This window comes from Heterocephalus glaber, unplaced genomic scaffold (genome assembly GCF_053883595.1).
Source record: "Heterocephalus glaber isolate CG9 unplaced genomic scaffold, H.glaber_assembly_v1.0 deba00001504, whole genome shotgun sequence".
NCBI lineage: Eukaryota > Metazoa > Chordata > Mammalia > Rodentia > Bathyergidae > Heterocephalus > Heterocephalus glaber.
Window position 1 is genome coordinate 3953873 of NW_028258324.1, and position 25037 is coordinate 3978909.

Here is a 25037-nt window from a genome sequence, read left to right on the forward strand (position 1 = left end):
AGCTTCCAAGTGGTGGGATTACAGACATGTACCACCATGCCCAGCAAATTTCTTCAGACTTTTTCTTGTATATCTTCATCAGAAATCATAAGTATGATGAATCGCAAGGAAAAGCAATAGGGTGAAAAGAAAACTTGACTTATGCTGTATGTATTGTCAGCTAACTCTATAATCTTAGGCAGGCTATTCCATACATGCTAGCCATACTTTCTTATGTGTAAATAGGCTTTATATATGCCCTGCTTAAGATCTGGTGGGGTGACATTTGTGAAGAATAATGTAAACTATAAATTGCTTTGTGAATAAATATTACTATCTCTGGTAAACAGTACTGGTTCTCGTCCACCAATAACCTAATTCTTGGGCCAGGGATGTAGCTCAGCATTGTAGTACCTACCTACCAAGCACAAGGCTCTTGAGTTCAATTCCTGGTACCAAAAAAGGAAGGAAAAAAAACACAAAACCTAATTCTCCTATCCTGTGTCGGAAGAACAAATCAATGAAGAGGATTGCTGGTTTTTTAGTCTTCTGTTTACAAGGTACATCTACTTTTTCCCCCCATCTTTTAATCCTGTTGGTCCCTGAGCTTTAAGGGAAAAGTCTATTACATCACCCAGCAGTGGTATTCTTAGTACAAATTATAACTGGCACTGAACTTGAGTTGGCAGTCTTGAACAGATAAACAGAGCTACCTTCTGGCCAGAAGTTAACTTTTCTGTATATTTTCTCTTGTACTACCTATACCTTAAAAATCCTTGAAGGTTGGTTATGAGCCAAAAGATGCATATAGTAGTCTCAGCTCTGATACAAGTCCTTGTAGACTGACAGTCGTGAAGAAGAGTTGTGAAGTCTCTAAGGGTAGCTGATGCAAACAGGAATGTAGATATTGAATTCAGCCCTCAGACCCAGTGTCCTTGTGGTGGAGAATAAGGAGTTGCTTTCTGATTCTGGAGTAAAAATATCTATATCTTTTTTGCAGCTTCATGTTATGACTACTTGGAATATACTTAGAAACACCTATGGGTAACTGCCAAAATGAGAGCTTGGGACTTGAGGATTTTAGCAGGTTTCAAACTAATAGTTAAGCTTAACACTGCTGGAGTGGACATGTTTGATTTTACTTTCAAAACTATGATAGGGGGCCAGGGATTTAGCTCAGTGGTTCCGCCACCTGCCTTGCAAGCACAAGGACCCGAGTTTGATCCCTGGTACCAAAAAAAAAAAAAAGAAAGAAAACTGTGATGGGGCCAGGGATGTAGCTCAGTGATTCCACCGCCTTCCTCACAAGCCCAAGGTCCTGAGTTCAATCCCTAGTACCAAAAAAACCCACAAAACCTGACGGTTCTTTAGGAGCCAGACCTGTTAATCAAATTCATGGTTTTGAGTGCTTTTCATGGTACCTTTGCTTAAGTAGCTTAATAATCCAGTATTTCAAATTGGATAGAAATAAAATTTTTAATGTGTGAAGATAGTAGATTGTAGACAGGAGTGGCCAGCCACTTAAAGTGATTGTGTCATTCCACCTGTTTCTTAATCCATCTCCCCACAGGTTAGTTCCTTGGGAGACACTGACAGATTGCTGCTTTGTGAAATCTGGAGAGAGGACCTAGTAGGAATGGGAAGGGTTGCAAAACACACATACACGCGTGTGTGCGTCATACATGTGCTTGGTATATCCCAGCTACCTGTGTTTGATAATAATGAGAGAATCAAATAATAGACAAATCTGTCTTATTCTTATTCAGATTTTTTCTGTGACTGTTTATTCTTATTTGAATAATTAACTGGTTTTCATCAGTAACGTTAAAACCATTTCATATTCTTTCACACTGTTTTACTGGCAACCTGATGTCTACCCATATCCAGGTTGAAAAGAAAGGCTTCCTGAATTATAGGATACTCTGTAAGAATAAGAACTCATTGCCTTTGTAGCACTTGAGATGAAGGGAATCTGAGTTGATATACCACCCTCAACAAAAGGTTATGTGTCCACAGCTATTGGAATAATGTGTTTGTTGTCTGAGTTTTCCTTACCTTAAAAATTCCTGAATGTACTGATGCTTCCAAGTGGTGAAATCAGAATTTGCAGTTGACTAAAATTCAGTGTTACTTGTTCTAGTGGTTACTGCTGATCACTTTTCAAATGACAGCCCTCGTGTTTTTGGATTGGGTGTACATATGTATGCTATGAGAGCAATACCTCCTCCACAGTCTCTTGGTGCTAAGTCTCTGTTTCCCCAAAGATAGCTGAGTGTATTCAGCCTTTCATTCCACAAAAGCTTATAAACTCTTTTTTCGTACTAGATACTGTTTACTGCTGATAATAAAAACAGTTTGACAATTAACACAAAGTATGGTTCTGATGTGTATTGACCTTTCTCTATGAAAGCTTAGTCTTTGAGGAGTTTGAAGTGGATCATGAAATACTCCCACCAAACAAGATAAAGTGAGTGATTGTCTGACCCTATGTATTCTTATCTGCTATTGTGAGTCCTTTTTTGAGTACTTAGACTTGAAGTAGTCAACATTTATTGAGCCTTCACTATATTTCCCATGCTAAGCTTTTTACATGTACCGTATTTCCATAGTGTTTACCCTATCAAGTAGGTTCTGTGATCCTCACTTTACAGATGAGGAAACTAAAGCACAAAATTAAGGGCCTTGCTGAAAATCATGGAGTGGAGGCAGGATTCAAATTTAGGGAGCTTGGCCCAGAGCCCTTCCTCTTAAATTATATCCAACTGTCCTTGTGCTTGGAATGGGGCTGTACTGACCAACCTCCTGCATGTGTAGAGCTTGACAGATCCCTGATCCTTTCTGCTTGCAGATCTTCTTTCTTTCCTGACTAGTTCATGAAGTAGATTACCTATCTTAATATTGAGCAGGAATTGCTGAGTGAGACAGAAGGTCCTTTTCTACAGTCCCTGATGACTACAGATCTGACCTTTATCAGCTGGATGATCTGGCCCCTCTTAACATGTTTCCTCGTCTGTAAAGTGGAAATATTACTTCATGGGATTATCAGGGATTAAGTAACATAATTTAGCAGTTTCTGGCTCTGAGTAAGCACTTAATAAATGTTAGCAATTTTTATTGTTGTTGTCCTTTAGCCTTGAGGTCAAGCCAGAAAACAGTTTCCCGGAGAACAGATTCTAAGTCCTAGGTAGGTGGGCAGTTTTCCTTTAGTTTTGACAAGAAAATAATCTAACGTATTTCTCTTGACTTTTCTGGTGTGAAAAGCAGAGAAGTAAAGCATTATTTGACAGATGTATAGATCCAAACAAGAAACTGAGGTCCAGTGGCAAAGAAATGACTTGTAAAAACTCATGGCCCTGTCTAAGGAGACACAGAGGACCCTAGAGGGCGGAGAATGAGCACAGACAGCACAGGGGCCTAGAGTCACATTCTTGGTTAGTTCACTTTTAAGTATGTGTGAGGGTCCCTTGCTGGTACGTAGAGATTTTTTCCCTGTACTCCAGCACAAATCTGCTGGCTTGTGTTTATTAAACAAAACTTAATTTTTTTTTCTGGATATGAAACAGAATTTGTGACTTGTACAAAATGAAAAAGCAAGAGAGCTCTATATCTGCAGGCTTATTGCATCCCTTTCGTACCTGTTCCTCTACCACACTTTCCCAAAGGCTTATTTGCCAGTGGTTGCTCTTCAGATTCTTAGGGTTGGCTCATTTTGTAGGCTTCAAGCTGGAGTGATCTTGCTACTGCTGCCGTCACCACCACTACTGCTGCCACCAGCCACTCAAGTTTACTGCTATAAGAAAGTAATACGCCCACCTTCCCCCTTCCTGTCTTCAGTGTTGATCTCTTTCTCCTTGTGCTTTTGCCAAGCACTCAGTATTCCAAAGAAAATGTTTAGGCACCAAAGTTATAGACCTTATGCCTCTCCAAAGAGATGTGAATTACCCTCTGAGCTGCAGAAGAAAGAGCTTTCTTCTTGATAGTGTACTAGCTTGTGAGCCAGGTGGGGGACTTGTCTGGGACTCATGAGTGTGCGCTGCATGACCTCTGAAGGAGTAGGCTGGGCCTTGCCTGCCCAAGGACAGCACCCCAGCCTGCTGGAGCCAAGGCCGAAGACTGAATTCACCTTCTCCTACTTCCCTTCCCTAAGCTTAAGCTCTCTCTGCCACACTGCCCCAAGTCTGTGACTTAAAACAGCCATTTCCTTTTGCTGATGCATAAGCTTACAAAATGTTTCAGCTTGGAGACTGGAAAGGCTCTCTGTGCCTTTCTGTCTATCTCTGTTTCTCTTGGGTTGATATTGATGGTTTTAATCTTTTTCTTTCAGGGAACTGTAATGATCCATGACAAAGAAATCACTCTCGAGTATGTACCAAACTTGGATTTTTGGTACTGCAAAAGAGTAAGTACCAAGAATTCCTTTCTATAGAAGTAAGCATCCTGCATAGCAGGACTTCCATATGTTCAGGAATGTTGCCCATTACCATTGCATTGCCAAAGACAAAGCTCTGTTCTCTTGGTTCGGTTCAGTTCAGTTCAGTTCAACTGGAGGTCAAGGCAAAGTCATCCATATTTCCTGTTTTTCAGGTGCTACATTATGTTGGGCATATGTCTGCACTGACATTACATATACTTTCTTATGGGCATATGCCAATGCTTCTGTTGATTATAAAAAGAGTAACAGTTATCCTTACAACCTCAGCCAGCCTTTCTGGAGGGGGTGGTAAGGGAATTGTTGAAAAGGTAGATTTGGAGAGGCTGGTTGTTTGGGAGCTGTACACATTTTGTGAGAATTCCTTTTGTTTTTTTGGTACTAGGGTTCGAACTCAGGACCTTGTGCTTGCAAGGCAGGTGTGGTGCCACTGAGCTAAACCTCTGGGCCCACATTTTGGATATTCTGTAAATTATAAGGGTAAAGAACTTGAAGCACCATGGCATTTCACCTCTGTTAACTCCATATTCTCTTAGAATATCGTATTTAAATATTTTAGGGATTATTTTATGGTATAAGTACTGCAGATATTGAACCCAGGGCCTTTACACTGGGTTATATCCCTGGCCCTCATTTTATTTTTTATTTTGGGATAAGTTCTCACTAAACCACCCAAGCTGGGCTCGAACTTGTGATCTTCCTGCATCCCCGATTACTGGGAATACTGGTGTGTTCTACTATGCCTGGCTTGGGCTATATTCTTATTAAAAGGACCATTTTGTTTGCAGTGAGTATGACAATATAGCTTCAATTTTTATTGCTATGGATTTAATTTAAAATCCATAGCAATAAATCCATGGATTTATGGATTTTAATTTAAAAATAATTATAAAAATTTATAGTTTCTGAGGGCCGGGGATTTAGCTCAGTAGCACTCACAAGTGCAAGGTCATGAGTTTGATCCCTGGTACTGGGGAAAAAAAAATTATAGTTTCTGAACCGTGATTCATTAAAAGTGTTAAAGAACTTGATGATTCAGTAAAAACTTTAGCTTGACATTTTTGTTAGTCTCAATGAAATACAATTAGATAGCTATAATTGTCATTCTCTAAAGCACTCATTTCTCTAAAGTCTATCATTTCATAGATAGACTGCCTTAAAAGCATTTAATTTTTTTTTTTTTTTACCATGGTAAAATGCACAGAACATACAATCTACCATTTTAACCACTTAAAAATATATAACTCTCCTACTCATGAGTCTGAAGCAAAGAGGATCATTTGAGCCCAGGAGTTTGAGGCCAGTCTGGGTAACATAGCAAGACTCATCTCAAGAACAAATCAGTGGTATTGAGTACCTTTACAAGACAGTGCTATCTAATTCAGAACTTTTCCTTTTTTGGAATCAAACCCAGTGCCTTGCACATGCTAGCAAAGCACTCTACCACTCAGCCATACTCCTAATATTCCCCACCCCTTAAATATGTATAAGCAGTATTCATATTAGCCAAAAAGTAAAAGCTATGCAGTCATAAATTGATGAATGGACAAACAAAATTGGTATACAGTATATCCATAAAATATTTGACAATAAAAAGGAATAGAATACTAATACATGGTACAACTTGGATGAACCTTGAAAACACTGTGGCAGACAAATGATCATAAATTTCACTATTCCATGGACCTGGTAGTAAGATTAGGAAATAATTCTAGTAGGTGTCTTTTTGGGGTAACAAAAATGTTCTAAAATTAGATTGTTTGTGGTAGTAGGTGCACTATACATTAACTAAAAAAAATTAAATTGTGCACCTTTAATAGGTGAATATTAGGGTATTTAAATTGTATCTACCAGCTAGGCATACTGGTACACACCTGTAATTCCAGCACTTTGGGAGGCTGAAACAGAAGGATTGCATGTTTGAGCCCAGCCTTGCCAACTTAGTGAGAGCCTGTCTCAAAATAAAAAGGGCTGGGGATGTAGGTCAGTATGAAGGCCTGAGTTCACTCTGCAGTACCACCATATACATTGTTGGGGGGGGTGCCTAGAATCCTGACTGTGCCATCTACCAATTGCAGTGTTACACATCGTAATAAATCTGCTGTAGTAACAAACATCCTTCAGATTTCAGTGAGTTTTTTTGTTTTTGTTTTTGTTTTTGTTTTTGGTACCAGGGATTGAACTCAGGTCATTGCACTTACACAGCAGGCAGTGAAACCACTGAGCTAAATCCCCGGCCCGTATTTCAGTGGTTTAAAACAATAAACATGCCGGGGTTTTGGCTCAGTGGTTTCACTGCCTGCTGCGCAAGCGGAAGGATCTGACTTCGATCCCCGGCACCAAAAAAAAAATTTACTAAAAAAACCAAACAAACAATAAACATAATCTCCACTCACATTACATGTCAAGGTCTATTGGTCATGTCATATAGTTTCTCATCATAGGACTCAGGCCAAAAAATAGTCCCAGTGTGGGTTTGTGTTCTCCTGACTGAGGGAAAGAAAGAGATGTTCATTCACACAAGTAGTGAGTCTTAAGCTTCTGCCAGACCTAGTGTAGGTCATATTCACTCTCGCTAAACTGGCTAAAGGAAGACACGTGGCCATGACTGACAGTGGATAGGGCAAGTACACTTACCCTGTGCAGAGGTACCACAGCCACTTGCTAATAGGCTGGTGCTTGTGTATGATCTGCTTATAGGGAAAAGAATGATGAAATAACTGCTTGAGATTCTGTTCACAAATTCAGGCAAGAACTATATTCACAATGCAAGTATCTCCTTGTTCTGGACTAGTAACTTTTCTTCCCTTTAATGTCTTTCACATAGCTGCCAGATGTGTTATATTTCTTCTCATTTCTTGCTTCTCATTATCAGTGTTTGAGAAAGGAGCTGGTAATTGATTTCTTCTCAGTTCTAGCCAAATGTAAATGGGGGTTTCATAACCAGTCCAAGACCAAGTTTTGGATACAGACTAAATGGCAGTGGCTTTAGGGCAATAGTATTCTTTGAACCATTGAATAGTTTCCTTAGTTTATTTCCTGTAGAGATCCTTGTCCAAAGTAAAAGCATTATGGGCTGTTTCCAAGTCCAAGTGCCCTGTAAGAAGGCAGCTCTCAAATAGTAGCTTATCGATCTTACCTGCCAGCATTGAAAAGTGGGACAGTATCAGATTCTCTAGACTTTGAGGGGATCTGGAGTATGGCTTATTTCATTTTTGGCAGATGTTATTGTGTTGGATATTTGTAAGGTTTATAAACATGTTTTTGGTCAAATTGAATTCTTTCCTTTTTCATTGCAGTGTAAGGCTAGCACTGGTGGGCATCGATCTTCATGTTCATTCTGCAAGTGTCCAAAGGAAGGTGAGCTGGAGAAGTGGTGGTTTTTATCTTGTGCACTGAATAAAACAAATTTCATATTTCCTTAGCTTTCACGAATTCATATCCCTAAATACAAATTGATGTGTAAAGCTTTCAAAGTACAACTCAATGTCCAACTTCATGTGACTTCTTAGTAAACGACTTCTCAAGAGTTCTACTAAGAAAAAACTAAAGAGTTCCGCTAGAGCAGTGGTAGCAAACCTATGGCACACATGCCATAGTGGGTACACAGAACCCTCTCTATCAGCACATGAGCCAAGTCACCCCAGCATCTGAGCATTGGATAACAGTTGTTTTTTTCTATGTGAAAATCTCAGTATTCAGGTTTAATTGCAGTATTGACACTTTGCAATAAATAAGTTGCAGTTAGGGCACTCAGTCTCTAAAAGGTTCATCATCACCACACTAGAGGAAACAGTCAAGGGGCTGTGGGCTCTTTAAGCTGAAGTTGCTAAGTGGGCAGCTGAGTAGAGTCAGTACTATTGCTATTTAGAATACGTGTAAGCCAAGTTCTATCCCCAGTACCAAAAAAAAAAAAAATAGGGCCGGGGATTTAGCTCAGTGGTTCCGCCGCCTGCCTCGCAAGTGCAAGGACCTGAGTTCAGTCCCCAGTACCAAAAAAAAGAATATGTGTAAGGTGCCAGGCATGGTGGCACAGGCCTGTATTCCTAGCACTTGGCAGGCTGAGGCAGGAGGATTACGAGTTTGAGTCCAGCCTGGGCTACCTAGTGAGTTCAGAGCCAACCTAGACTAAGAGTGAGACTGTCTTAAAAAAAAAGGAAGATAGGTGAGGAAGAAGAGGAAAAAGGAGGATGAGGAGGAAAGACAAAAGGATACATTTAAGGATGTTAGGTTAAAAATAGTCTTTGACAAACCACACACTTTCTTCTTTGAAGTTATTGAGAATCACTTGCTGTATTTTTTCTTTGTACACATTTCAGGATCTTCAACAGAAATACTACAAATAAATGAAAATATAAACATGAGAAAATCTAGATTGGGAGAATTAACATTATTATAAGGAGTAAACCTACCAGCTTCTCACATACTTAAATTTTTAAATTAATTTTTTATTGACTTAAAATGTACATATTCATGAGGTACAGTGTGATAATTTAATACACATGTACAATGTATAGGCACTTAAATTTTTTTTGAGAAAAACTGTCGGCAAATATCTTTGAAGAGTTTATCAGAGGCATCTATCACAATAGTCCTGTATTAGTGACTGTTGTATGCCTGCTTTTTATCCCTAAGGAAAGCCAGGACATGACAGTAAAATACTGTTCAGTGCTGGGATACAGGCTGCCTTCTGAAGGACCTGTTCTGGGGTTAGAATTTACTGTGCCTACAGAGTTTCTTAGCTAGGCTTTTGACCTGTAGTGAAGACTACTCAATATGAAGAGCAGCTAGGTGTGATGGCACACACCTGTAATTCTAGCACTGGGGAGGCTGAGGCAGGAGGATCACCACCAATTTGAGGCCAACCTAAACTACATAGTGAGTTCACTTGATCTTCACCAAAAGGCCGAGAAGCAATACTACATAGTGAGTTCAGTGCCAGCCTGGACTACATAGCAAGACCCTGTCTCAAAAAAAAAGTTGTTGTTATGAAAATCATTTGGAGAAGGTTTTGTATTGGGAGACTAAACCAACAATTGAGGTTTTTTTGTTTTTTGGGTTTTTTTTAAGAATAGGAACAATTTATTGAGAGAAAGGTAGCTTTTGTCTAAGAGACACAAATGGGGGATCAGAAAATGGGATGTCCCCAAAAATTGAGATTTTGAGCTTCTTAGATCACTTCAGATTGAAGTTGTGGTTTTTTTCCCAAGATGGACTTCCTGAACCAGGTGTGGTGGCACTTACCTGTAATCCCAGCACTCAGGAGACTAAGACAGGAGAGTCTCAAATGAGTTCAAGGCCAGCCTGGACTACATGTAGAGACCCTGTGTCAGAAAATAAACAAACAAAAAGAAGAATTTCCTAACCTGTTTCAACAAATGAAGAGGTGGTTTATGAAAATTTGGGCACCTTACCACTAAGGGAGCCTAAGATAATTTCACCTGGAAATACAAAGCAGATTGACTAGTCACCCATCAATAGCAATTGCTTATTACTATTAAGTAATTTCTATATTGTTCCCAGTGAGTGTCTTTTTAAGCCATGTGGCTTCCAGTGGGTCCTCTTAAAAATGAAATAATGACAAAAATGTGCCCCTAAGAAGTCAAATTGTCATTCCATAGAAGGAAATTTTAAATGAATCATTTATATTTTGAAGGACATTTGCTCATCGTAGTTATTTGCCTACGAATGAGTTGTATGCAGGTAGGTTTATTCCTAATTTCTCTGGAAAAGGGCCTGTGGTCTCACAGAATTTGAGACAGTTTTAGTGGAAGAAGTAAGGCTCCTAGACATGTTCAGGATGTACGTTTCTACCAAATCTTTAGCAAAGGCTACATCTTTGGTAATGTCTCTAAATCTGTTCTTCCCATGGTCCAGGCTGTGATGATGGATTTGCTATATTTAAACATTTGTTAAGATTAAATTTTTTAAATGCTTGGATGGTGTCTTCTGTGAACTGTTTCATGTGATGTCACTTTAGCCTTTCCCCAGACACTTTCACAGGATGTTTTTATAGGTATTTCTGAAACAGTTTTAAACATTCCAGTCTGAGTATTTAGAAACAGGTAAGAGGAAATCAAAGTACTAGTTTTTTTTGTTTTGTTTTGTTTTTTGGGTTTTTTGGTACCAGAGATTGAACTTGTACTTTCAAGGCAGGCACAGGTGCTACTGAGCTTAATCCCCAGCCTGAAAGTAGTAGTATTTTTTGATAAAGCTTTCTAGGGATTCTCTTTCTGTTTTTGTTCCCTTACTAACAGAGGCCAAGCAAGAATTAATAACCTACCCTCAGCCTCAGAAAACATCAATACCAGCATCTTTGGAAAAACAACCCAGCCAGTCCTCAAGGCCAGCTGAAAAAGAATCTGAATCTAGAAAACAGGAAGAAGGACAAGAACCACGCTTGGGACATCAAAAGAAAGAAGCAGAAAGATATCTGCCTCATTCTCGAAGGGAAGGGCTTGCTTTCCGAAGAGACCGAGAGAAGGAGTCATGGTCTGGAGAGATGCGCCAGGATGGAGAGAGCAAAAGTAAGTGGTTTGTCAGGGATGTGCTAGACTGTGACCACCACATCTGCAGTATAAATGGCCCAAATTGTGGCTAGTAGCCAGCTGTTTCCACATATCTCAGAAAGCCTGTGCACTACATGCTTGCAGAAGCCATTACTTTCTGTTGGCCTACTGTACTAGTTACAGGATCTACACCTTCCAGGTAGCAAACCTGTTGTACAAATACAGAAATACATGATTTTTAGATTTCTAAATATTGGTGAAAAAAAAAAGTAGAAGTATTTGTCATCGCTTCTCGGCCTTTTGGCTAAGATCAAGTGTGGAAGTATTTGTCTAGGATTTCTTTATAGAACTAACCTTGTTTGAGCCAGAGTAGTATCTGCAATAAATAATGACCATCCGACCGAGGCATGGTGGTGTTCACCAATAATCCCAACTCTCTGGGAGGCTGAGGCAAGAGGATCATAAGTTCAAGCCCAGCCTGGGCAGCTTAGTGAGACCCTGTCTGAAAATAAAAAATTTAAAAAGTGCTGACGATGTAGTTTAGTGTGAAGGCTCTGGATTAAATCTCCAGGATTGGAGTGGGAGGAGATACCATCAGCCTCTTGAGACTTCAGATTTTCTCATCTTTCTCTTTCCTTGCTTTTCTCCCATTTGTTCTTGGCTTATTCAGCAATCATGCTAAAACGCATTTATCGTTCCACTCCACCTGAGGTGATAGTGGAAGTGCTGGAGCCCTATGTCCACCTTACTACTGCCAATGTTCGTATCATCAAGAACAGAACTGGCCCCATGGGCCACACCTATGGCTTTATAGACCTTGACTCCCATGCGGTGAGTTTCCCCTCCTTATAATAGTCTAGGGCAGTCCTAGCAAACCTATAGCATGCATGCCACAGCATTTTTTCTAAAATAAATCCTCAGTATTCAGGTTTAACTGCAGTGTTGGCACTTTGCAGTAAATAAATGGGTTTGGGGTTGCAGTTTGTTCTCTAAAAGGTTTGCTATCACTGGTCTAGGGACATCCCTAGATGATCTGAGTTTCTGAAATTTATATCAGAAACTGATCTCTACTCTGATAACTCTTTTAGTCCTTCATTAAGAGTTGCCTATCTATGCCAGTGTGTTCAGTTAAAATTATTACTAGAACATACATTTAGTAAATATCTCTTCTGAGAAGGAAAATCCACCATGTTCTCTTTCTAAGGATGTGCCCTTTTCTTTCTTTGGGTTCAAGTGTATCTTTGGTTCCCTAGGAAGCTCTTCGTGTAGTGAAGATTTTGCAGAACCTTGATCCACCGTTTAGCATTGATGGGAAGATGGTAGCCGTAAACCTGGCCACTGGAAAACGAAGGTAAGAAAGAGGATAAGGATCCCTTGTGCTGCCCCTACTTGAGTTTTTATGAAGAAGTTGTTCTTTGCTGTAGAGTTAGATAGTAAGGACTGGTGCCTTCCTGGCATGCACTGGTTTGGCTGTGATACATGCTTACATGTTTTCTTTTCTGAAGCTTGCCTTGTTCTTACTCTATAAATGTTTTTGTCCTCAAATGGTTACTAAGTACTTTAGGCCCCCAATCCCCACCTCCCGAGGTAATGGAGATTGAACCCAGGGCACATCGCACTACACAAGGGCTTTACCACTGGGCTACATCCTTTACCCTTTTTATTTTGAGACAGGCTCTCACCAAGTTGCCTACACTGGCCTTGAAATTGCAATTTTTCTGCCTTAGGGTCTCAGATTGCTAGGATTACAGATGTGGGCCACCATGTGCATCAGGCTTTTCCCTTTTGACTGCATTTGTATCTTTAGGTCCCTGGTGATATCGTCTTAGATGTACAGAAAAATCTCAATATATCTTGGCCTTTTGGAATCCTAAGTAAATGCTTTTCTGACTTTCCACTCCCCTGACCTTGATCATTTCCCTCATAGTACTGGCAAATCTAATTCCTCTTTACTGTCTCACTCATCTTGACCCAGTAAGGTAACTTGGAGATAGCCACATCAAGAGATAGACCTTTAGAGAAGGGGCAGATGTTATTCTAGCGCCCTCCACTCAATCACTGTTTTGCTCCAGGAGCTGGCTTTGCAGGAATCCTGCTGCTCCTGCCCTTAGGAGTGTTTGGATCACCCACCCTGCTTGCTGTTTGGGTTGGTTCCTTTCCCTGCAAAATGACGGAAAGAGTTTCTCAGTGAATCTCTAGAATTAGATTCTTCCAAGTATCTTTTTGTAACAGGCTTTTGACATGCTGTATTATTTGTTACAGAAATGATTCTGGAGACCATTCTGACCATATGCATTACTACCAGGTAGGCTTTAAGAGGTGGGGAATGCTCTGTTAAAATCTTCAGGTGACTGAAAGGGTAGTACTGAATTTCCTGCAGTAGATGAATGTTAAGGTTAGTGGCTCTTGGATTGTTCCATTATTTTAATTTGCCTCTCTGTGATAGGGTAAAAAATATTTCCGAGATAGAAGAGGAGGTGGCAGAAATTCAGACTGGTCTTCTGACACAAATCGACAAGGACAACAGTGTAAGTAACCTTTGCTTTATTTCTCTTGTTCTTTTTTGCATGACTTGGTACTCATTACTAGAAATCATAAAGTTAGCAAGAGAGGCTGTTGACTGCAGTGTTCACCCTGAGAGAGAAGCAGCTGTAGTTTGAATTTGCCACCCTAATTTGTGGGTGGTTCTTGGTGAGGCCTCAGTAAGGGCTTCAAGAGACAGGCACTAACATTGACTCCCATTTTATCCCTTGTAGCATCATCTGACTGCTACATATATGATTCTGCTACTGGCTACTATTATGACCCCTTGGCAGGAACTTACTATGACCCCAACACTCAGGTGAGTTTCTGGCTTTATATCCTGTCAGTGATTGTTTTGAGAAAAGCACCCATAATTTGTTACCTTGAGGATTTTATTCCCTGGATTCTCTGGATGTTCATGCCATGAAAAGTGGAAAAACTTAAATCTATGGAATCTGAACTGTTGCCTATCTGGAAAATCAATGTCTTGTTGCATTACAGGTAAGAACAGTGCTGCTTTTAGAAAAAGTGGACATCAGGTGGTTTGGGTGTGTCCTGGGCCCTGAAATGGGGTTTTAGATTAATATAAATTCTCAGGCTTGTGAGTCTGTGAAGAGGGCTGTTCTTTTCTCTAGCAAAAGAGCTATGTTCCTTAGACCTGGAATTGCAGAAAATTGAAACATTCTATAGATTTACTTCTTTCCAACTGTATCGCAGCAAGAAGTCTATGTACCCCAGGACCCTGGGTCACCTGAGGAAGAAGAGATCAAGGAAAAGAAACCTACCAGTCAGGGAAAGTCAAGTAGCAAAAAAGAAATGCCTAAGAGAGATAGCAAGGAGAAAAAAGATAGAGCAGTGACAAAGGTAAGAGAACTCTTGAATCTGCTGTCTGTTATTTACATGACTAGATTAAAATGTAGGATTGTACCCGCCTCACCACATGGCATGGCTGCATAAAACATCTTTGAGAAGTGAAGTGGGCAGGCAACCCACTTTCTGGTCCCCCTTCTTTCTTTTTTTTTTTTTTTTTTTTTTTTTTTTGGTACCAGGGATCGAACTTGGGTCCTTGTGCTTGTGCAGCAGGCCGTGAAACCACTGAGCTAAATCCCTGGCAGAAGCTTTCTTTCTCCCAATAAATTTTTCCTACTCTTAAAAAAAAATTAATTAAATAAAGTGTAGGAGTCATGAAGTGCAAGGTCCTGAGTTAGATTCCTGGTACTGCAAAAAAAAAAGTAGAAGTCATGGACAGAGGAGATTTAGATTTGAGATATAAAGTTACTTTGAAAATACTATGATTCCCACCTGCCTGTACAGTGGATTGAACTCAGGACCTTGCGCTTTTGAGGCAGGTGCTAAAAAAATTATGATTACTGGTATAAGCAATCCCCTTGCCTGATATAACACCTTAGTAACTCCCTTTTACAAATGGGAAAACTGGATGATAGAACAAAGTGACTCATCTCAAATCCCAACACCTCAGGTCCACACTGTCACTTTTCTACCTCCCCTTTCTAGTGCTTAACTCTGTATACACATTTCAGTAGGTGTATTATAACAGGAGGTACAATTTTGTGTTCTTTATTTACTTTCTATTTTTCATGAATTTTTTTTTTTTGGTACTGGGGGTTGAATATTTTTCATGACTTTTTAATGTTTAATCTTTATTTTTAATACTTGTATGATAAAGTTGATATTAAAACTATACCTCTGTTTTCATTCTCTTTTCATTGTCTCTTCAATCTTGTATTGTCAGTATTTAAGATCTTATTTCTTTTAATATTACTTGATTTGGATACATTTTTAGAATCAAAGATAATAGCATTTTCACATGTGATACAAAATTTAATTATTTTCTGAAGAATTATACTGATTTGCCTACATGCCAGTCATACATTAGTGAAAATGACTGAGTTCATAACTTGTAGTTCAGTTCATAACTTTTCTTCCCTTCTAATACTGCTAGCTTATCTAAAGATGCAGAAAAAAGAGTACATGTGTATTTATGTGTCTAAGAACTTAGACTTTAGAGCCATATTGGCTTGATGTTTGAATTCTTCTTGTGCCCCTTAATCTTTCCAACTGTACTTTCAACCATTTATATCAGTTTCTTTTTTTTTTTTGGTACCAGGGATCAAACTTGGGTCCTTGTGCTTGTGCAGCAGGCAGCGAAACCACTGAGCTAAATCCCCAGTTCACCCATTTATAAAATGAGGATAATAATGCATAATGCATATATGATGATGGTAGTTGTCGGTGCTAGGGTTTGAACCCAGGGCCTAATGCGCTCTAGGCAAACACTGCACCATTGAGCTCCACCCCCAGCCCTAAAATGTTAAGTTTTTAAAGGTTTAGTGTTTCATAATCACTATAGCAACATTACAGATCTTTGGAGGTTTAGAAAATTAGCCTAATTTCAACAAGGCTAACTCTTAACCTAGTTTTTATGACTGAGTATCATATAAGAATTACCTCGGCCTGGCTGGGCTGGGCTGGGCATGGCTGGTGGTACAGGCCTGTAATCCTAGCACTCAAGAGGCTGAGGCAGGAGGATCACTGTGAGTTCAAGGCCAGCCTGAACTACATCATAGACCCTGTCTCAAAAAAACAAAAAAATAAATAAGAGAATCACTTTGGCATTTGGTCAGTTTCAGGAAGTTGCCAGTGAGGGGACGAGCCCCCCGGAGGATGTCTTTAAGAAGCCCCTGCCTCCTACTGTGAAGAAGGAAGAGAGTCCTCCTCCTGTAAGGCCAATGCATGGTGCCTTGGGCTTGGGCTCGGGCTGGTTCTGGTGGGAGAGGAAGCTCAAAAGCTGGTGCCTCACTCTGTTGTCCTTTCACTCTCTTGCATCTTAGAAATAAGTGCTCTTGAGGGTAAGCATGAGGTAAAAATTTGTCTGCTGGTGGGGATATTACTGGAGGATCAGAGGCAGTTGCCTGTTTTCTTTCTCTCTATCCTCTTCTCTTCCCACCCGACCAGCAGACATCTGGCTATTGTTATGTCTTAATCTTTTCAGTCTTTTCTAAATCACCAAGGAAACCTATTTTCCTGGCCTCAGTGTTTCCTGTCTTTTGATGATACACAAGAATCTCTTAGATGTGGAGTGCATGTGTGATCATGTTCATAAATTGGCCTGCCTAGCCAAACTGGTCCTAATATTGGCAAGCATTTTTACTTTTTTATTTTTTATTTTTTGTACCGGGGATCGAACTCAGGACCTTGCACTTGCAGGCCAGGCGGTGGAACCATGGCAAGCATTTTTAGATGCCTTAAAGTGATAGTCTCAAGCTAAGCACTAATTATTTTGATTAAATAAAAATATGTAGGAATAGTGGCCATGCTTTTTCTTTTTGTAATTTTGATTAATTATAAACCATTATTAAGCTGAATTTGTATAACTAAGTGCTTATGACCAAGAGTATTTAGTACACCTCTTAAATCCCCTTGATGAAATTCATCTTTCCTTTTTCCATGGGTTACACTGTCTTTGAAATGTTCATTACTTTCTCTGTGTGGTATATTAACTCTTTTGCTGTTTTCTTACGTCATTTCCCTTTTCCTTCTCCCCACCACTCTCTTGCTGGAGTCCCTTCCAAAAAACCTTTCTCATTTACCTCAGTGAACAAGGAATAAGATCAGCCTGTAGCCATGTTGTGTCCATCTGGGCAGCATGGTCAGTGGGCCTATTTTGAACCCAGAACAAAGAAAGGGGATACTTTAATCAAAATAACCAAAAAATAGACTTCGAAGTATAGAGTTTAGTGTTGATCCCTAGCCTTCTCTTTCTAGCCGAAGGTGGTAAACCCACTGATTGGCCTCCTGGGTGAATATGGAGGAGACAGTGACTATGAAGAAGAGGAGGAGGAGCAGACTGCTCCACTACAGCCCCGCACAACCCAGCCCCAGCAGCGGGAGGAGCTGACTAAGAAGGAGAATGAAGAAGACAAACTCACTGACTGGAATAAACTGGCTTGTCTGCTCTGCAGAAGGCAGTTTCCCAACAAAGAAGTTCTAATCAAACACCAACAACTATCAGACCTGCACAAGGTATTAGGGGAAGAGACCATTACCTTTCAAATTTTTGACTCTTAACATCGGTTACAGGGAATAAAGTAGCTTAGCTGTCCTTCATCCCCGGTTCCTATCATTAAATCTGCTCAATTCAAAAGTGAATTGCTCTTCTGCTTTTTGTCCATTAATTACTCTGAATTAAGGCTGTGTGTGTGTAGACCAAAGGTAAGCAGCAAAGAACTTCAGTGTGTAGAGCCAAAGTAAGCAGCATGGCTGTGCACCACATACAGAGAATGTGCAGGAAGAGAAGGGATTGTGGAACAGAAAGCTCACTTGCTGGGTTTCTCATTTTAGTGCTGTCATTAACCTAACAGATAAGTTGGACCTCAGATAAGTCCTTTCTCTTCTTTGATGCTTGGTATCTTCCCCCAGTTCTATTCAGCTATGACAGTGTGCAGTTTTCCCTATAGGTGAGTAAGATTCTCTCGTCTTTCATGTAGTGAATATTGCTATAAGCACCAACACAGCAGCTATTTTGTGGGGTATTAAACTGATGTACATTGGTCCTTCCCTGCAGTCTTCCCATTTATATGTACTGACCAAGGAGCCAAATTATAAGCAAAACCCCTAGGACTGGGGATTTAGCTCAGTGGTTCCACTGCCTGCCTCGCAAGCTCAAGGTCCCAAGTTCAATCCCTGGTACCAAAAAAAAGCAAAACCTCTAGATGGACACATGATCTGAAGAGTAATTTCTTTCACACTCCTTCTCTAGTAGATGTTGCAAGATAAGGTATGAGGGGACTTGGTTTCCATTTTCTCTCAACAGAGAACCCAAAGTCTTACATAGCTAAAAGCTGAGAAGCTCTGCTTTTGGTAATAGGTATACTACTACTCCGAGCTCCTCCTGTGGAAACTCTGCAAACTTTTGGGGATTCTGAGAAGCTGCTCCTCCTGACAATGCTTAGAACAGATTACCTTCCAAATTCCTTTAACCTTCTGGTATTCTGAGTCCCCAGATTGACACATTTCAGTTTTGGCCCTCTGATGATAGTGCTAATAGATAGGGGTAAAGATTAAAAAGTGGTTGCCAGGAAAGAGGAGCCGTAGGCCTGCTAAATCCACAAACTGAACTGGCCCTACTACAGTGAACAGGAGACTGTATTCCTTTTCCTTTCCTTAGAGTCATCTGGTACAAAGAACCATATTGCCATGCAGGAGCTGTTTTAGACCCTTCTGTGTGGGAAAACTTATCTAGTAGAACCATGCTTGAGTATGGCGCTCTCCAAACAGTGTATGTTCTTCAGGACCCTAGTGCTACTTTATATGTTTCTCCCGGCCCTTGAAAGAATGACTAGTATTTGGGGATGATGGATAATGGAGATTTTGGGCAGAGTGCGTGTGCGTGATTTACTTCATTAGTGTGTTCAGAATCTGTCCCATTATTTTTACCTTAGAGATAAACCAGATTTTTGTCTTCCACATTTTAGAGAAAAGGAGAATCAACATCTTCTGGGTGGCAATCTGGTTTCCTCTGAGAGTAAGGCAAGACTACTTAGGGATTGTTGCTTGCAGAGTACAGTCATCATTTAGGAAAGTCAGTCCGTCAAGAGTTACAGTCCTAAAGCAGCTATCAGAAAAGGCCTAGAGACATTTCTAGGGCCATTTACTCTAGACCAATATTCATAGGATGCCTTCCTTTTCTCAGCAAAACCTGGAAATCCACCGGAAGATAAAACAGTCTGAGCAGGAGCTAGCCTATCTGGAGAGGAGAGAACGAGAGGTAAACTTGAGTGACCTGTTATTCCCTTGACTGAAGCTCTTTTTGCTGTCTGCTGTAGAACTGTACTGATCCCTCCTTATAAGAGGATAGAGAAAAAGGGCCCCAAAACATGATGTATAAATTTGTCAAAATATCAAATTCTACAATAAAATGGATGTACTTTAATGTTTATAAATTATGCCTCAGTAGAGATTTTTTTTTTTAAGTGATATTAGGTTCCTCAGGTAGATCAAATAAATAGCACTTCTCTTTCTTGCTCTGCTTTTAAATTAGTTGAGACAATAAAGGAATGTTGGATAGAGCTGCTGAAATACCATCCCTTACTGTTAAAGGCTAAGTTGGAGGAAGTAGCTTAGTGTGAGAGCCACATGGAATCACTACCTAGACCACACAATTAGGAAAACTCACTGCGCATCATAGACTTCACCAGGCTAGGGCAGGTCTTAGGTGATGATTAAGAATCCACCTGTGCACACGTGTGGAAGATCACCCGCTTCTCAGCAGGGGAAAAAGCTGAGGCAAACATGCCAACTATTCTTCCAAACATGCCAGGGCTGGGGATTTAGCTCAGTGGTTCCACCGCCTGCCTCACAAGCACAAGGTCCTGAGTTCTATCCCCGTACCAAAAAAAAGTCTGGAATGGGGTAAAGCTTTCCCATTCCTAGCCTCAGGTAGAAATCTTAGGTCTGTTCTGCTTACCAACAGGGAAGGTTTAAAGAAAGAGGAAATGATCGCAAGGAAAAGCTCCAATCTTTTGACTGTCCGGAAAGGAAACGCATTAAATACTCCAGGGAAACTGACAGGTAAGACAAATTCTTTCATTCTCAAGACCTAATTGAAAAACCAATTTCTTCTCCAAATGTACTGCCGTTTTCTCTCTCAGGTAAAAGATTCCTTAGAAGGAATGAGTTTTGTCTGAACTTAGGGAGCATGGCCTTTTGACCACTTGTCTTAACACTGGAAATGTGTGTGTTTACATGGAAGGTTGGCTGGCTGCTCCCCCTGCTCAAACCAGGGCTAAAGTACCCATAGTCAGGAATCCTTTCTCTTCTCAATACTGTGCTCTCCTTATGTTAATTCTGGGCTTTTTTTCTGGGAAACCTACATTCTTACATGTAGGTGTTAAGTAGTTGGCTGTGATCTCTAGCTTCCTGCACTTGTTTCTAATTAATAAGTTCCCAAGTAAGAGTTCCCAAGTCAAAAAGTCCAGAGTTACATAGAACCTGTTTATAACCATTGTGTACAGATAGTGTGCTACGTGCACAAATACTCGGATAGAAAAGACATGCATTATTATTAACTATATTTACACAAAATAGAGAACGCTTACATTATGGTTTGTCTCTTGGGGCAAACACAGAAATCCAGTGAAGAGGAAGGCATTTCAGTTGGAGGGGATGAAAAAATAAAGCTGGTCCAACAGATGGAAGCCAATTCATGATGTTTGTATACCTTGAACACCATGCCAAGGCTTTTTCTTAAAGGCAGTAGGAGATCATGAGATGATTTTAAGCAGGGTATTGATCTAACTTTGCATTTTAGAAATTGGTTTTGTAGAGACTAATGTTGTAGCAAAAGAGAGTAGAGCAAAGAGAGGTGTCAAGTCCCCTGTCTTTGTGATCAGTGGAGGTTGTGCCTGTGAGGAAAGGGAAATGATGGACCTGCCAAGCCCCTGAAAAGGCAGGACACAGTCTGAGGCTCTGACATTTCAGCTAAATTTCATTATAGCCCACTGAGATATATTTTTGTTATGATCCAGTAATCAAATGTATGTAACTGAGTAAGTCATCCCTACTGTGTGCAATGAACTCTGGTATTTCTATTCTAGTCTATTCCATTTTCATTTTAAGTGCTAGGGCAGGACTTAATAAATTTGACATCCCACTGGATCTTTCTCTGTAATTTGATGTATAATAAACCAGTAATAGCCAGGAGGAAGGAAGAACACCTCTGCTCTGAGGCACCAGGGATGAGGCAGTGCAGGTGCAAAAAGACCCTTCTGTATTCTCACCCCATTCATAACACATTTCTCCTGGCTCTTTTCCTTCTCAGTCTTTTTTCCTGCTCCTCTTATTTCTGGGTAAGTACAAGTGTTCTGCAGGACCCTGCTCTCAGAGCTTAGTTAGTGGTGTTAGGGATCAAACGTAGGGCCTCATACATGCTAACTAAGTTCTTCACCACTGATCTGCATTACCAACCCATTCCTTTAGTCTTGCTGCTTTACCCTGTAGACTTGAGTAATCCCAGCAAGCCACCCGTAGTTTTATGGTGGGGTAATGGATAATCTCAGCAAGCCTACACCTTTAGTTCCACTGAAGCTCAGGCTGGTTTCTGGCTATGAGGCTGGAACCGGATTTGTTGAGTCTGCAACAGTCATTGTGCCTCCTGCTGGCTTGTACTCAGCTCCCCAAACTCAGCACCTTCACCACAACACTGGGAGCTGGTAGCCGGCCTATAGCAGTTCTGAGTTCTGAGCTCAGTTTGCCCCTTTCCAAGATGGCTACAAGTCACCCTCTCCTGGGTTACGTCTGAACCTGAATAACTCACCAGCTACTGCAGTCTGCTGCATCCACTGCTCTGTTCCACTGGTATGTTTCTGTGTGGAGGCCTCTTGGGTTGCCAATAGTCACCATTTGTCTGCAGGTTCCACCCACACTTCCCACGCCATGAGTTCTGGGCTCAGGGAGAAAGTGATGCCTGTCACATCCTTCCTCTTTGTTGAAGTCTCTCTTTGCTCTCCCCATTGGCTTCAGTTCTCACTTCAGATTCTTCCTGGGTCCTGGGGACCCACTTCCCTCTTTCTTCTCCTCACACTGCTATATTTCAGTGTCAAGACACCAAATCTCGGAGAGGCTCTTTTCTCTGCTGCTCACCACTCTGCCATCTTCCTGGAAGTCCCTTACCTTGTAGACTTGAGTACCCAGAGCCTCAAAGGTACCCAGGACCTCAGCCACCACTAATAATAGGCTAATATGTCTTATGGATCTATCCCAAGACAGTTCTATTTTCTGAGCTCAAAATCCCTTATTTCCACTGCCTCATGGGCATGTACTCCTAGACACTTCTCAGGCTCTTCATACTCCACTTACTCATTGCTTTGCACATGACAGCCTAGTCCACACCTGCTAGACCTCTTGTGTTCCTGTTTAAGAGTAATAACATCATATCCTACTGTCTATCTGGTCTGACCCAGTTAGTCTCCTTTATCAATTGTAATCACTTAGTGGCCAAATCTCTTAATTAAATCTTGCTCCCGGGCCAGAGATTTACCTCAATGGTGCTGCGCCTGCCTTCCAAGTGCAAGGTCCTGAGTTCAATCCCTGGTATTGGAAGAAGAAAAAAAATCTTGCTCTCATTCTAGCACTCTAGCTCACCTCCCTCCTGGACTCTTTACTCTTTCTATTCTTCAATCCATTCCTTACCCTGCCTATAAAGTGATCTTTGTAAAGAGAAGTCTGCTCTTTAAAATTTCCTTTTTGTGCACATACACCTTGCCTAGGTGGACATCTGGGCTCCAAGGTTTCTTTGCCTGAAGGATGAATTGCAGAGGCCTGACTTAGCTTAATGTTCAAGGCTTTTTACAATCTGACCTCAAGCAACTTTACCTTTGTTGATTCCTGTTGCTCCTTTCTTGGACAAATTGGATTCTTTCACTTTTTCTTTCTTGTATCTTCTCTTCCCACACTTTTTCAATTCCACAAAATCCCACAAACTCATTTGTCAAGACTTAATTTATATGTACATTCTCATTGAAATCCTGTCATTTTTTTATGATGACCTTCAGAGTTTGTGTTTCCTCCATTGTCTGTCCACCTGTCTTTCTCTCATATCTCTCTCTCCAGGCAGGCTCTTGCTATATAGTTCAGCCTGGCCTTGAACTTGCAGCCTACCGAGTGCCAGGATTATAAGTGTACGCCAATGTGCCAGGCCCTCCATTGTGTTTCTGTAGCAGATATCTACTGTTGCCACGTTTGTACTCAGACTCTTCAATGTTCTGTAAATGTCTGTTGGCATGGTTCACTCATCGTTTTCCATGCGCAAGGCCAAATCTTTGTATTCCTAGGACAAGCCTAGTGTGTAGATAGCAGGCACCCAGAGATATTGTTTGATACACCTTGTGAGAGACAGATTTGAGTCAGAGGACAGAGGTGAATGGCTAGGTTGGTGGGTGGGTTTATTTGTTTGTTTGGTTGGTTGGTTGGTTGGTGATTGGTTTTGCAGTGCTGGAGATCAAATCTAGGACATGTTAGGCAAGTGCTCTACCTCTCACCTATAGTCCCAGCCCCAAAGTGGAGTTTTTGGTAGGCACATCAGCAGGCCACCTGGAACATGATGGCGTAAGTAGGTTTGCTTCTTTTAACAGTGATCGTAAGCCTGTTGATAAAGAAGACATCAACACTAGCAGCAAAGGAGGCTGTGTCCAGCAGCCCACTGGCTGGAGAAAAGGGGCAGGCTTGGGATTTGGCCATCCTGGATTGGGTTCATCAGAGGAGGTAAAATGGTTTCTGTCTTCTTGGGGGCTACATGAGCCTGGAATATACTTAACTTTCTTCACTTTCTGGCTTTCAGCTTGAATTTTTCCACTAGTGGCCTGGGACATGAGAGATGAGGAACCCATCAGTCTTGATCACTAGGTTATAGGTTGGCATGTCAGGCCCTTGGTGGTTTGGGTGGCAGTGGGAAGAGGAGGGAAAATTAGGGATGGGGTTTATTATACTCTTTTTTTTTTTTTGATACCGGGGATCAAACTCAGGTCCTTGTGCTTGTGAGGCAGGCGGTGGAACCACTGGGCTAAATCCCCAGCCCATATACCCTTACAAGGAGTAAACAGTGAGTCAGTATGAGAATCAGACAGTTTGAGACTGAAGGATCATCTGGTTTAAGAAAGAAGAAAAAAGGAGAACCAGCAATAAAAGGTGTCTTTAAGAGGGATTATCAGCAGAAGTCTTGTACAGCTAAAATTTGGGACATATGAAGTTAGTCCTGGTTCCCAGAAAGGCCTTTGCTTTTCATACTTCAGAAAGAGCCTCTACAAATGATAATCAGGAAATAATGCCTATTTTGTTGTCTTGGTGTCTCTGAAAAATGTCAATCACGGGAGATTGAATTATCTCTTTCCTACAGATCTTCTCATATCTCTGGTATTGAAGCCTATGTCCTGCAATCATGGCATCACCATCCTTCTTTTCTTTTGAGACAGGGTCTCACTATGTAGTTGAGGCTGGCCTTGAACTCACTATGTGGCCCCAGCTGGCCTTAAACTCACAGTGATCCTCCTGCCTCAGCCTCCCAAGTGTCATGATTACAGGTGTGCAGCACCACACCCAGCACCCTCACCATCCTTATTTATTTTTAATATTAAGATTCTAAAATATTCCCCTATATTTTGCTCCTTACTGGTCCAAAAATGCTTGTGATCAAAGATTAGCCCTGAGGTTGATTATTAACTTATAGGCCTCACTTCACTGTTTATCTGTGTTTTGCAGACTGAAGGCCGGATGAGGGGGCCTGGTGTTGGACTCCCGGGAAGAACCAGCAAGAGACAGTCCAATGAGACTTACCGAGACGCTGTTCGAAGAGTCATGTTTGCTCGGTATAAAGAACTTGATTAAGAATGGAGACAAGTCCCATAGGACACAACCTCCTCTTTGTTTTGTTTGTCCGTCTCTCCTTTTGTTTTGTTACTGTTCTTGCTGCTAGAACTTTTTTAAATAAACTTTTTTCAATGTGATTCTTTTTTGTTAAATTTTTCTTCTAAAGATGGATAGAAGCTGGAGCTAGTGGTGGGAGGGAGAGAATGCCTTGGTGT

General features: G+C 40.9%; 1 protein-coding gene across 10 annotated transcripts in view; it reads left to right on the forward strand.

Moving 5' to 3' along the window:
- Rbm6 (RNA binding motif protein 6) overlaps positions 1-24959 on the forward strand; it is a 107314-nt gene extending 82355 nt beyond the window's left edge. For 8 of the 10 annotated variants that reach the window (XM_021264762.2, XM_004834072.4, XM_013070183.3 and 5 more), the window contains 15 exons: positions 4304-4378; positions 7708-7768; positions 10666-10935; positions 11588-11748; positions 12171-12268; positions 13180-13222; positions 13364-13445; positions 13674-13759; positions 14158-14304; positions 16086-16181; positions 17227-17484; positions 19154-19228; positions 19934-20031; positions 23592-23721; positions 24715-24959. In XM_021264762.2, coding sequence (XP_021120421.2) covers positions 4304-4378; positions 7708-7768; positions 10666-10935; positions 11588-11748; positions 12171-12268; positions 13180-13222; positions 13364-13445; positions 13674-13759; positions 14158-14304; positions 16086-16181; positions 17227-17484; positions 19154-19228; positions 19934-20031; positions 23592-23721; positions 24715-24840 — 1806 coding nt within the window. In that variant the 3' untranslated portion in view covers positions 24841-24959. The remainder of the gene's footprint in view (positions 1-4303; positions 4379-7707; positions 7769-10665; positions 10936-11587; positions 11749-12170; positions 12269-13179; positions 13223-13363; positions 13446-13673; positions 13760-14157; positions 14305-16085; positions 16182-17226; positions 17485-19153; positions 19229-19933; positions 20032-23591; positions 23722-24714) is intronic. The other 2 variants (XM_021264816.2, XM_087186097.1) reach the window with 1 other exon arrangement.
- Positions 24960-25037: the final 78 nt, after the last annotated feature.